The sequence below is a fragment of the Agelaius phoeniceus genome, chromosome 15 (assembly GCF_051311805.1).
Source record: "Agelaius phoeniceus isolate bAgePho1 chromosome 15, bAgePho1.hap1, whole genome shotgun sequence".
Taxonomy (NCBI): domain Eukaryota; kingdom Metazoa; phylum Chordata; class Aves; order Passeriformes; family Icteridae; genus Agelaius; species Agelaius phoeniceus.
This window is the reverse complement of record NC_135279.1, coordinates 17,381,184-17,394,776: the sequence shown is the minus strand read 5'-3', so window position 1 is coordinate 17,394,776 and position 13,593 is coordinate 17,381,184. Positions and strand designations below refer to the sequence as shown.

Here is a 13,593-nt window from a genome sequence, read left to right as displayed (position 1 = left end):
CTGCCCAGCCTGTCCCCTCCGTGCTGGCTCTGCAGGGCTCCCTGCCATGCAGCAGGACAGGACTTTTGTCCCTGGAAGTGATGCAGAGGAGGAGCAGCTGCTGTAGAGTGGCACCTGCATGCCCAGTGACCTGCTGGGACAGGAGCATCCCTGCCCTGCCCTGCTGGGAACACCAAGGCCCTGCCAGCAGAGCAGCCACACCTGAAACTACTGCCTGCTGTCACAGCAAGCTCTGGGCAAGGCACCAGCACAGCCCTGTGGAGAACCATGGAGAACCAGAGGTCTTCATGGAGAACCAGAGGACCCCTGGTTCTTTGTGCCAGAAGGGCAGGAAATCTCCCCACTCAATGCAAGCTCCACTACGACTGCAGTGTGCACTTCCATGGCTCCATATTTACCTTTTGGACCATGGATACAGTTTTTCTGGAGCATAATCTCCACTGAACTTCTTGTTCTCCCTGCTGGTGTAGTGTTCTAAGCCTGCAAGAAAACCACTTTGAGCTTCAGGCAGTGCCTTGGGTGTGGATGGAGACTTGACAAGTATAAAGATGCTGCTGTTCCATCCCTGCCTGCATCACCTGCACCGTAGAAGGCACAAAAGAAATCATGTGAACCATCTTTAGTTCTCTTCAGAATACAAAAAGGTAACAAAAATCCCCAAACTCACATCTATCAGTTTATCAAGGACAGCAAACAGTACAAACAGGAGTGCAGGTGTGTTTGGCCTGAGAACACTCACAGTGGATGGAGGAGAGTGTGTACATCTCCTCACCCAGTGCCCACCCCACTGGCCTCCATGTCCCTCCTCTCTTGCCAGCTGACAGCTACCAGCTCTCTTCAGCAGCCTGGCCCTGCTCCTCCTCCAGGACAAGTCCTTTCCCCTTCAGAAAGCAAACCAAAGGTTTAGAAAGCACCTGAAGAGATCAGTGTGTGGAAGGATGATGAAGTGGCAAGTGAAAGCCCTTGACTTCTCTTCCAGCAAAGGCTCTGCCCTCATGGGGCACCTTCCCTGCAGCCTCTGGCTCCTGGCTCCAGCCCTCTGGACTCACAACTCCCCAGAGCAGCTCAGACATTTCCTGCTGCCTCTTTTCAGAGAAGCCCTTTCTGTGCTTGCCCCACTCAGACTGCAGCTGATGTTAGTGGGGGAACAGTCAGCACCACCACCAGGGCTTGCAGCTCTCTGTGAAGCCACCATGAGATTTTCTGTCTTAAAAAAGGCACTGCCAGACAGTCCCTGATAGCTGAGCCTGGAAATGCCTCTGGGATCAATCTCTGCTCAAGCAGTCTCCCCTCCAGCCCGAGGCCTGTGCTCAGGAGAGTCTGGGATGTCCCAGGACTCCACCACCTCTCTTGTGGAGCTGGCCTGCTCCAGTCACCCCGTAGTAACCAGATTTTTCTATGTTTAAGCAGTGTTTTCTGTATGTTTTGCTGTGGAGGTGTCTTGGAATGGCAGCACACCCAGTAGGACAGCAGCCACTCCTCCAGCATTCCCTCAGACAGTCTATAAATACCTGCACTCCACCTGTAAAACCATCACCATGTGCAACCCCCTTACAGCTCCAGCTAATCCAGATACAGCCAGGGATAACAATTTTTTGTGTATTATCTGGTGAAGAATAGACAGATAACTGTAATTAGCAGCACCCTGGTTAGGTGAAATGATAGTGTAATTAATGAAGATCAGGTGGGCTTTGTTTCAGATAAGGAAAGCAGCAGATTCTATCAAAATGTAAATGCAGCTTAAAATCCAGCCTCAGTGATCACTTAGAGATGCTTTTAGAAACACCACCAGCCTGAGATGCAGAGGTTTCGCTTGGGCTGAATGACACATCCTAAAAATAAACCCTGGTCCAGGGCTAACATGTAAATTGTTGATTAGATCTATTTATTCACACCCCGCAGTGATGGGGGAGACTTGCAGCTCCCTGTTCCTCCTCTGGCTTTGCAGGATCACAGGCACATTCCTGTCATTGCTGCTTGCAAGGACTCTGCAACCCCGGGAGCTCTCCAGCAGCAGAACAGCAGCAATTCCAAGTGACAGGCTGCATACATTAATTCTGTATTCACATAACATCCTGTTGCAAGTGAATGACCCAAGCAAAACTTCCTGCAGTCTTAAGGAGCAGGCAGAAAAGTCAGGAGAGAGGAGCCTGAGTCTTTTGAATCAGAAATGTTGTCCCTCATTAGAATTTCCAACACCACCACCTTTACTCCTTCCAAAATGTAAACACATAATAAAAAATTAAATGTGAATCTGGTGTGGAAGAGTTCTTCCAATAAATGGGAATTAGTTCTACAAAACATCAGGACAGACCCAAGGAGATTACATTTCCTTCCCCAGCTTTTGCTGGTAAAGCAGGGCTGGAAAAACAGAGCCATATTTATTTTTTAACTGGGAAGCTTCCTCAGGATGCCAAAGGAACCAGCTTCAGTAAAGCAGAGCCATTTGTCTCAGTGTGTGTTCAAGTAAGAACAAATGCAAAACCAGCTTCTAAACCTCAAGGAGCATCAAATAGCTTTTTAATTTATGTCCCAAATTCCCTGCAGATTCTGAAATGAACAGAGGGCAGGGTTCAGAGAAAATGCCTCACTCAGTCAAGACAGCTGGATGGATATTCTGAGTTTTCCTCAGAGGAGAAGGTGCTTTTGCACCAGAATGGAGCAGACACAGCACGTGGCTCTGGAAGGATTTGTGGAAAAAGCAGACCTGTTGCTTGTGTGACCCTATAGATAAATGTATGGAAAACTGAATAACTTAGGAAAGAAAAAGGAGAAAAAAATGAACTGGAGCCCCATCTGAGCAAGAGGACAATTTGCAGGCAAGAGCTGTGAAGGAGCAAGTGAAATATTCCTCACAGGAGCCATCTGACTGTGCTGACTGTCTGAAAACCCTCTGACCTTGTCCTTGCCCACCCAGAATCAGTTCTGTGGAAGTTTCAGTAAGTCAGGCCTTAACCCACAGGGGAAACTGCAGGGAGGAAGGGCCTGAGCAAGACCACGGAAAATATTCCCTAATTATGGAAAAAGAGAATGCTGCAAAACTGTGGTTAAGGGATGTACATGATCCAGATTGAACAGCAAGGAAAAACTAGGGATTAGCCCCTAGAGCCAAGTTCTTTTGTAATAATTGCCACACATATCCCAGGGCCCAAATCCAGCATCTCCTGGAGCATATGGCCACATGTATCCTGGGAAAAGGGCTCAGAAATGGTCATCCTGGCCACAGGATCAGGCACTTGTGCTCCAGCAAGCCTTCAGTCAGGGCAGGGTCTGGGTACAGAGCCAGAAATGCCAAAGGGACAGATGTGGAAGGAGTTGGAAAGATGGTGCATCCCCTCGGGGCTGGGGCTGCCTCCTTCATCACCACCAAATGACAGCAAACACAGGAGAGTGGGCTGAAAACACAATGTCTGCAAGATATCTATAGGTCAGGGTTTAATTTATGAAATTACAGAATAAAGTTGACAAATTTAGGAAAAAAAGTCTCTGCAGAAATGCCTGACCCCAGAGCTGCCAGCCTCTCCCAGAGCATGTGGTCAGTCACATCCTGCAGCAAACACTGCAGTGCCTGCAGTGCCTGTCCCACACAAGATCACACATTTGAAGCCTGAGGGAGTTGCTGTCATTATGTTTGATCAAACCTTCAGAACTGTTTCAGTGACCCTGGGACCCAAGTCCCATGTTTTGAAAGCATATTCCCCCAGAAATTTCCCATTTCCCAAGGAAAATGTTGGGCCTGCTGTGGCTTGCTGGCTTTGGAAGGAGGAGGGATGCTAGCCAGACTGGAAATTCAAGATAACCGAGGCTGGAGGCACTGCCAAAACATTTCAGAGGAGGGAAAACATTTTTCTTCCAAAGCACTGTTACAAGCTTGAAATAAATGTGCAGACTGTTAGATAAAGACAGAGATAAAAATAGGCCTGTTATTAAATACCTCTTCTTTAATGAGGTTCATCCTTCTAAACAGCCACGCGAAGGTTATTGGAGCTATTGCAGAAAATCCAGCCTGCTTGCACATAAAAACCAGAGCAAGGTATTCCTCATCATCCAGCACACATTTAAGCACCTCTCAGCAGCTCACAGGCTCACAGCATCCCCAGCTTGGCAGGGAGGAGATAAAAGCAAGGAATGAGAGATGTCTTCCCTGGGAAACAGTCTCTCTTCTTTCAAAGCACTTTTCCCCCACCAAACAATGTACATTTAACCACGGGAATGGTTCCCACTGCTGATGTCTACTGCTATTACACCACCAGCAGCCTGAGCATCATTAAAGTGAAGTTTGAAATTATTCTGAAAGCTGCAGCTTAACCTCCTCCTGTTGCACTAAAACCACTGCTTGACTCTCAGCACCTCATCCCCTGGTTTATGGCCACTCCAGACCACCTGGAATACCCTGCAGTGCTCAGAATTCCACAAACCACTAGCAGGAGTCATGGCTTGGCTCATGAAAACACAGCACTGCACCCTTGTTTTGGCAGTACCCACAGCCCAGCCCATGGGTGTGTGTTAGAGAAGCTCAGGCTTTTATTCTGGCTGCTCAGAAGCACAGTTAGTTTTTGGCAGGAGGAGCATCCCTGCAAAAGTCTTTTGTAACCAGTTTGAAACCAGTAGCATCACAGCCAGTAAGGGACAGGACTGACCTGACACACCAAAAACCCACCCCAAGCCCACTCTGCTCCTAAACCTGAGCAAGCATTGTAGGGCTCTTCCTCATCACACCAGTGCTGCCAGGACACTGCCACTTCTGGAAATGACAGAAGAGAAGTTTTACCTGCATTTGAGGGGCAAAGATGCCTCCCAATTCATGGAATTGGGAGTCCCAATTCTTTACAGAAATTCTGAAACCAAGCTCCAGGACAGGACACTTGTGCTGTGCCTCCCTGCCCAGAGCTGGCATCCTTCAAACACATCCTCCTGCTGGAGCAGGGGGCTGGGAACCCCTGTCTGCTCACTGTCCCAGCATCTCCTGAGCCCCAGTCCTGTCCTTTCACCAACAGCTGGAGGGAAACACCACTATCCCTCTTACCCAGACCAGGACCAGGGCATGGAGGATGTCCCTGGTGAGCCACATCTGCCTGGCACTGCCCCACACACAAGGCAGGAGCAGCACCTGAAGCTTCAGCCCTGGCACTTCTGCCAAGGACTTGGAATTAGGCACAAGCCAGTGTTAGGGACACTGTGCCTCCTGTGATGTGAAGATGAGGGGCAAAGGAAAGCTCACAAGGGTAGGAAGCTGAGAGAGGAGCCCATGAAGGCAGCTGGCAATAAAAAGGACAGGCATGAGATACATTTAGGAGATTAAAAGCCTCCTATGCAAGAGGTCAGATTGAAAACAAGCAGAGGGAGAACTACCAGGGACCATAACTCAGCTTCCAAGCACTGAACATTTGCTCTCAAGTCAGCCTGGCCTTTCCTACCTGCTGGAATCATCCTCCAGCTCTCTGCCGCTGGCCAGACAAGATTATAACAACTCCAGAGTCAAGATTTCTCCCATCTGCACATCACTAACAAGTCATTTTATAAAGAAACTTGGAGAAGAAGCATTTCATCTAGTATAGATGAGGTTTTTAAAATTCCATTTGCCTTCCCTCTGTATGCAAATCTGTGCTGATCTGATGAGGTTCCTATTTCCTGGATTAGACACGTCAAACTTTGCAAAAACGAGCATACCCTGGTGGTTTCACTCTGTATTTCACAGCCCTCTCTTGACTGTGCTGCCATAAATATTTCAGAGACCTGCCCACCACTGTCTGAGTCAGGTCCGGGTCAGCAAGAAGCCAATGGTTTGGACAGTGATGAATTCAGCAAAGCAATTAGCAAGAGCTGCTGCAGCTCAGGACATCCCAGAGAGCAGCAGGAGCAAGGTCCCCACAGACAAGGTGTGAGGGGACCCTCAGCAGCAGCCATGTCACCACCATGGGCTGTGGCACAGGCCTGGCACAGATCCTGCTGCCTCCTGCCTCCCCCTGCCTCAAGAACCTCCTGTCAGCCAGAGCAGCACTGCCTCATTTGGCCACTGAAACCTCCTGGAGGACAGACTGGCAGTGAAACTGGGCCGAGCTATTGCCCATCCTCAGCCCTGTCCTTGCACAGCAAGCCCTTCAAAGCAGCCTCTGAAAACACCTCCCCATCGTGGCTGCCTGCAGAACTGGGTTTCCACAGGTGTAAAACCTTGTTTGAGCAGCAAATGAGATGGGAGAAGACCTGTGACAAGCAGGAGCAGCAAAGGTAGCCTGAGGATCCTTGGGAGCTGCAGCCATGGATATTTAAATGCCAAGCAATGTATCACTGGCTCCCTGCTGAACATGAGATGGTTTCATCTTTGCAGAAGCAGCACCAACAGCATGCTCACATCAGCTTCACTCTGGCAGCCTGACCAGCAGCAGCAGCTGTGGCTCCTTGGTTTTTAACTGTGAAATAATCGGGCACTGCAGAAAATTACTCTGGGCAGCATGAACACTGGGGAGTCACTGCAGGTTCAGCTCTGCAAGGCAGAGCTTTAACCACAGCTGAAGGTGCAGCCCAGCTAAACTCCCTGCTCTGCCCTGAGACAGCCATCCAAAGCCCAGAGAGATCCACGCTGCACCATGCCAGTCACAGTGCCAGGCTCTGCTCCATCCCTCCGGTCTGCAGGGAGCTGCTCTGCAGCAAAGGCAGCCTCTCTGCCCCACTGCTGCCTCTCTGCAGAGCAATCTGTAAATATTTTGATATTTGGACAGTGGAGGTTCTCACTTGTCCATCTGGATTGGAAGCTGGACTCATTAACTCCCAACTGTCAGCTGGAAAAGCTGCCAGAGGGCTTCTGCCACATTAGGGAGCAGCAAAGTACTGCTGCCATGGGGATGGGCAGAGCAGAGCCCTGTGCAGCCCCAGCTCTCCACTCATCACTGCTGGGGGGGTGATTAACGGCCTTTTCCTTTCCCAATTAAAACCCTGCCTCTTATATCCTTGCTCTGAATCTTCACAGCAAACTCTTCCCAGAGGAGCCACTGCTGGGTGGAAAATTTCCCACCAATGCTGGGTGGAAAATCTGCTGCTCAGTGATACAACTAGATGGCCAGAGAAACCAACTTCCAATCATCACTAGGAATGCTAAACAAAATATCGGGAAATTTGGTGCCCAAATAACAAAAGTAAAATATATTTCAGCTCCCAAGGGTACTATCATGTGGAGAAAGTGTATTCTGAAAGAAAAAAGACTGCAGAGGAAGCACAACTTTAAACAAACTCTATTACCTGACCATGAGGAGTCTGAGCAGGGGTGTCAACTTTCATTCAGAGGAAACAGCAATCCCACTCACTATACCCCAAAAAAGCTCCAGGTTCCTGTGGACTCCAGCTATGGACAGAAGGAAAAGCCCCACAGATGATGCCCAGAAGTCCAACAGCAGAGGTGCTGGAAGCCTCTCTGAGGCACACAACTCCCTTCAGTCTGAGCCCTGCACCTGGTGCATTATTTAGTGCCAAGTGAGAAAGAAGCAATGCCTAACGAAGTGTTAAAGGGCTTTGGGAAGTTTCACCAACCTTTCCAGAGCCGTCAGCTCCAGCTGCCTGGCAGAAGAGACAACTGATCTTGCTTCCAGATTACAGGCAGCACAGCTCTTAGGGCAACTGTCTCTCTGTGTTTGCATCCAGCTACCTCCAGCAGCTTGAAGTGTGCTCAAAGTGCAAGGGAGCACTTGATCAAAATCCAGCTCACACTGTAGACAGCGAGGAACAAGCGCCCAAAGCGTTATAGACACAACAACAATCGAATTTGGGGGGGATTTGACAGGTTACAGGTTGATGACACTGCTGCAGTCCCGGTGGAAATGTGGATTGATGCAATTAGCAACAGGGAACTGGAAACTCAGCAGAGGAACACTGGGAACACATCTATAAAAGATGAGCTGCTGCACCATTGTAGAGAAGCACAAAATCCTGCGTGAGCTCAGAACAGGAACAAGTTGAAACAGGAGTGAGATGGGGGAAACGCAGCTCCAAACTCCCTCCCAGTGTTCAGAACTGTAGATCCAAATTCTAAATTCAAACACTTGAATTTGCTTCCCCCAGAGAGACTGGCCTAGTTTGCCGCAGGGATACAACGGGAGAGGGAGTGGGGGTGTCCTGGAGACATGGGCAGCAGAAGGCAAACTCTGAGCCCAGCCCAGCCAGGCTCTGCTCAGCTGCCAGTGAGTGCAGCCACATGGAAAACATGGCAAGATGCAGAACCAGTGGGATGGACACACTGCCACGGTGCATGGCTCTGCTGCAGCACCAAAAGGTGCATCCCTGTGCAGCCACAGCAGCAGCTTCCCTCGTGCCAGGCCAGCTCCCTGCCAGCCAGAACTGTGCTCACACTGGGAAAGTGTGGGCCAGAGGCCACAGGGATGGGCTCATGCTGGCAGCATGGCCCCCAGCCTCGGCTAACACGTGCTGAAGGTGTCAGTGCCAGTCTTCACAGGGATTTCACTCCAAAAGAACCCCAGGAGACAGAAACCCAGGCTGGCAGCAGGAGACCAAGGCGGGCTCCTCTTTGTGCCACATCCCCAGTGCTGGGATCTGTAGCAGTCAGAGCATGAGGCAGGACACCATTTAAGTCTTTACAAGAGTAACCAAAATTACTCTCCTCTGTGAATACTGACAAGCTCCCCACTTCCACAAGCCCTTCGCTGCATGTGCCCAACATGGAATAACTACAAAAATGAAGCGGAATAAGGCACCCGGGCAGTGGAGAAGGTGCTTGTGAACAAACCCTGCAATGAGGTTTCTAATGATTGCAAGTATGTACATGTTCTGCTCCAAAAAAGCTGGTGGGGATCTGCCAGGCTGAATAATGAGCAGGGACACCACACGCCTTCCATACATAATGGTACAGAAATGGAATATAAGTATATACTGCAGCTCTGTGGAACGCAGGGGCTTTTGTAGCCATTTATGTTATACAAAGATTTACATTTGGAAAAGTCATTCTGCTATATCTGGCAGAAATTTTAAGACAAATGGAACCCATACTTATTCTTTCAATGATAATACTGAGCACAGGATAAAGCTCTTAAATTCAGAGCACTTTATAAAAATTAATTACTACTTAGTTCACCCTTGTGAGGTGGGAAGGTATTACACCTGCATATACATGAGGACACCAAAGCACAACTGGATTAAACAGCTCGTTCAGGACCCCAGAGACAGGCTAATTGTTGAAATATGTATGCACACATGCATCTGTGTGTGTTTGAATGGGTTTGGCCCCTCCAGAGCCTTCCCAGCACACGGAGGCCAAGCTGCTCTGCTGGGCTCCTCTCACCACAGAGTCCCAGGCATGTCTAATGAAAGACACCAACCCAAAGAAAGGGAAGAGATTTTTTGTGGTTTGCACAGATGGAAATAAAAGCTAGCTTTCAAACAGCCAAGGAACAGAAAACCCATTGTTAAAAAGCTGTGCAGTGCTCCAGTGACAGCTCCTAATCAGCTTGCCACTGAGCAGCGCCACACCGGAGCACAGCAGACCTGGGAATCCACGTGCCAACAAATGTTACAAAACCTGGCCCTTGACAAATGAAGAGAGAAAGGGCTGTGGAGCCAGTGACAGAGACAGCCCTGCACCCACAAGGGGGCTGGCAGCCCACGCCTCTTGCTCCAGTGACCTGAAAGCCCTGGAGAAACTGCTCCCCTCCTTGGATGCTTTGCCCATGGCCTCCAGTCCCTGCACTGGGCCACCGAGTCCTCCTCTTGATGTGAGCACCAGCAAAAGCACACATTGTCATGGGAACAAACAGCTCTTGGAGTGTCTGCAAGGCTCCTGTCAGTGCTGGCAGGTGGGTTCCAGAGGCATGCTATAATTAGCCAGCAACAGTTACCTGGACGCAGGGTTTGCCACTGATCCGTGGGGTAAAACACTTCCAGGTCTTCAGGATCAGCGTCATCCTCTGTCCCCAGCTCCTTCCCACTGTCATCTTTTATGTCGCTCTCTTCTATTTTTGTAAGGGCAAACTCCTTTTGGAGAGAAGAGATTCAGCTCATTAGCAATTGCATCTGGGTAATTTAGTGCTGGCTGAGAATACAAAATTTTTTCCCTCGCCAGCAGATTTTTTTTTTTTGACATCCGAGATTCTTTCCACATGGTTAAATTTAGATTTAAAGTATATTAAAGGTTAAACATGCATAACTAGCATGACATTTGTGCTGAACAAAGCAACACAGCTTATTTCCTATTCCAGAGCAGGTTGCAGGTTTCAAACCAGCTCTCACAGAGTCTCACCTGTATTTCAGTCAGAGGCAGGAGCCCTGGCTATTATTAGGGTTGTATAACATTGTAAGACCCCATTTTCCCTTGCCTAAAAATATGTCAAACTTTTAACTTTTTCAGCTGAAATTTTCCACACGAGTGGAATGCCTCAAGGCTTGTTGGTTGGTTTGGGGTTTGGTGCGTTTTTTGAGTTTTGTTGGGTTTTTTATATTTTTTTTTCTTTTTCTTAAATGCACTTATTTCAGGCTTGGAGAAGATTTCAGCTAAAATAGTTCAGCTGTTTCCAAAATAGGACACGGGAAAAAACACACCGAGCTGCCCACATGATACAAATGTGAGGATCCTCTTCTCCACCCTCTTCCAGTGTTCTCCAAGGCTTTTAAAACAATGAGGCAGGGATTTAATCACCACCTCCAAGGCAAGTGCAGCACGAGGCTGGCAGAGGTGTGGGAGAGCAGCCAGCACGAGCGGCTCAATGTTACACCAAGGGAAGAACAGCAGGGAAAAAATCCTTGCTGTGAGGGAAACCTTGGTGTTCAATGGAAAGCCTCCCTAGGGAGCTGGTGGGAGTCACAAAAAACTCTGGAGAGTGCACAGAAATGACCTGTACTCTCACACCAGGCATTGACTCTGGGTCTGGGCAGTTCTGGTTCCAGCCGGAACAGATGAACTGGTCCAGGCTCATCATCCCCACCGCTCAGTGCCTGCTGAAGGGAATATTTTCAGCTTCTGAGATCACCAATTCAGTCACCACTGAAGAATTTGAGTTAACCACCCTACAGGGAATGATTAGTCCTAATTGTTGGCAATTAAGATGGAGTTACAGCTCACTTCATGAAGTGTTTGGATCTTAATCCTTAGGATGTTTTCACAGGGAAAAATGTAAGTAAATTCAGAGGTTAACTGGGAAATTCTGGGACACATTCTGCCTTCAGTTCTTCCACTCTTTGGGAAAAAATGAATGCACATTTTCTGTCAGAATTTGGATGCTCTGCATATAAATATCCGTTTCCAGCCTAGAAGAGTTTTTCTGAGCAACAGAAATGTCAACCTGAGCAAAACACGCAGAGTAGCAACAACAGTGTGGATGTGGCACTTGGGGACGTGGGCTGGTGGTGGCCTTGGCAGCACTGGGTTAAAGGTTGTACTCAATGATCATAAAGGTCTCTCCCAACCTAAACAATTGCACAATTCCATGATTGTGGTAACACACAAGGAAGGCTGACAAACCTATAGAATGTTTTTATTTCAGCTGTGGAAAGTGACTGCAATTTCAGAAATGCATGAGGAACCAGATCTTAACTCCTGCTTTTGCTGAGTGCATCAGGGGCTTGGAATTGTTCAAATTATAACAAATGGTTAAAGCTCAGGAACAATCACAGCCATAAAAGCCCAGGTTCTGTAGATGAAAATCAATGTTAACATTTTCTGAGCCAAGACTCAACAGGACTAAAAAGGAGTGAGTGGAGCAGTTATTACTTAGCTGATTTCCACAGCTCTATGATTATCCAAGAGGGAGTTAGTGATACAGGCTATTGTAAATTTACCACCAGGCCTCCCAGTGCTGGATCTGTTCAAACACATAATGGAGACAGCTGATGTTTACCAGCTCTGCTCAGGAAAAGTACCAGGGTTTAAATGCTCAGTAAGGATAAAAGGATGTGACTTGGTTCATTTAAGTGTTGCTGTCACTGCCTGGCCACAGTTGCTTTGCAATACCCCATTTTCATTAGCATTTCTAGCAAAAATGGGCAGCACCACACAAGCGATTCTTCATTTACACAGAAATCAGTAGAATCCTTTCTGGTTTGTTTTCATAATTCAAACAGGAGAAAGACGTTTCCTAAAGAATAATGGGCATTTCCTTAAAGGCAAAAAGCATCCATGTTTTATCAGTCTGAAATCAAGCTGGAGCAGCCAAAACTTACAGGCACTCTCTGTCCCAGGCTGGAGCAGGAGAAGAGCACAGACCCCAGCAGCAGCAGCAGGCTGACCCTGGAGGTGATGGAGAGGAGCCCGGCCCAAGGAGACATTGCCACCAGCCTGAAATGCAAAGCAAAACAAACCCAACAGTATTTTTTTCCATTTTTGCAGGTTTCAGGACTCTTTACACAACACTTTGCAACACAGCGTGGGATCAGGAGTGTGACACGGCAGGAAGCACAACACCTCGAGGTGTGAGCACAGGGGACTCGTGGGGGCTCACTGCTAATGGGGTTTGTGACAGGTAATGCCAAGCAACTTATACTGACCCCACAGGGGATAATATCTCTCCTGGAAAATATGAGGAGACCTGCAGAACTTGTTTAAAATCTCTGTGTCAGTGCCATGGATGACAACTAGAGGGAAAAATAAAAAGCAGCGCAATCCCATGAAGGCTTTTTATGCCTGTGCCTCTTTTTAAGCACAGAAGTAGCTGCGTTAATTCAAATTAAACAAAACGACCAGCTGTCCAAGGATCAGGGGTTCATCTAATCCATATGTAGGTTTTTCTTGAGGAAAACAACATTTTGCAGAGGTCAGCAAGGTTTACTCAGTGGTTCCTACAGCACAAGGCTTTCCCTGCTGCTCAGAGCAGAGGCTCAGCCCAGCCGTGGGGCCAGGAGCTGGCTCTGACCACGCTCAGGTGTTCCAAGGAGCAGAGCCATGGCACAGACACAGAGATCAGACACACTGATGGGCTACAGAGCCACTCTGATGGGGCACAGAGCCACCCTGATGGAGCACAGAGCCACCTTGATGGGGCACAGAGCCACCCTGATGAAGCACAGAGCCACCCTGATGGGGCACAGAGCCACCCTGATGGGTACAGAGCCACCCTGATGGAGCACATCAGGGGGAAATGAAGGGGCTGCTGTTGTGGGTGCCAGTGCCCGGGCACAGAGCTGGTGTGCCCACCCTGGTGTGGCACACACACGTGTGCCCCCAGTGCCTCACACGAGGCTGGGGATCCACCTACAGCCTTCAGCTCTCTGCTGGGCTAGGGAGTGCAGCAGCCTGCCAGCACACAGGCTGCACAAGTATTTCCTTTGATTGGCTCTAAATTTACACGCTGCTAAATTAAACTAAATGAGGTCTTTTGAAAGAAGATAGGACTGATTAGTTCCGTTCAAACACTCCTTCATTACTCATCCCTCCATCAAGTCTGCTCCTACTCCTATCCAGGTTTTAAAGAAGTTCCTCCCCTACACACAGTCCGAAATATCTTGCTTTGCTGTCCATCAGGGTGGCACATCAGATAGCAGAGTTCTCCCTCCTAGAAGCAACCACTTTGTGTCCCACAAAGCAGAAAACCTGCTCACAGCAGCACCCAACACCAGCTCCTGCCACCAAAGAGCCTCTGCCCCCAGAAGCCTTCAGGGACA

The 13,593-nt window shown here is 48.7% G+C and overlaps 1 protein-coding gene across 2 annotated transcripts in view; it reads right to left on the bottom strand.

Moving 5' to 3' along the window:
• Positions 1-13,593, bottom strand: part of SIL1 (SIL1 nucleotide exchange factor) — a 340,917-nt gene that overhangs the window by 306,719 nt on the left and 20,605 nt on the right. For both annotated transcript variants that reach the window (XM_077186486.1, XM_077186487.1), the window contains exons 2-3: positions 12,157-12,271; positions 9,840-9,975 (exon numbers count right to left, since the gene is read on the bottom strand). In XM_077186486.1, coding sequence (XP_077042601.1) covers positions 9,840-9,975; positions 12,157-12,261 — 241 coding nt within the window. In that variant the 5' untranslated portion in view covers positions 12,262-12,271. The remainder of the gene's footprint in view (positions 1-9,839; positions 9,976-12,156; positions 12,272-13,593) is intronic.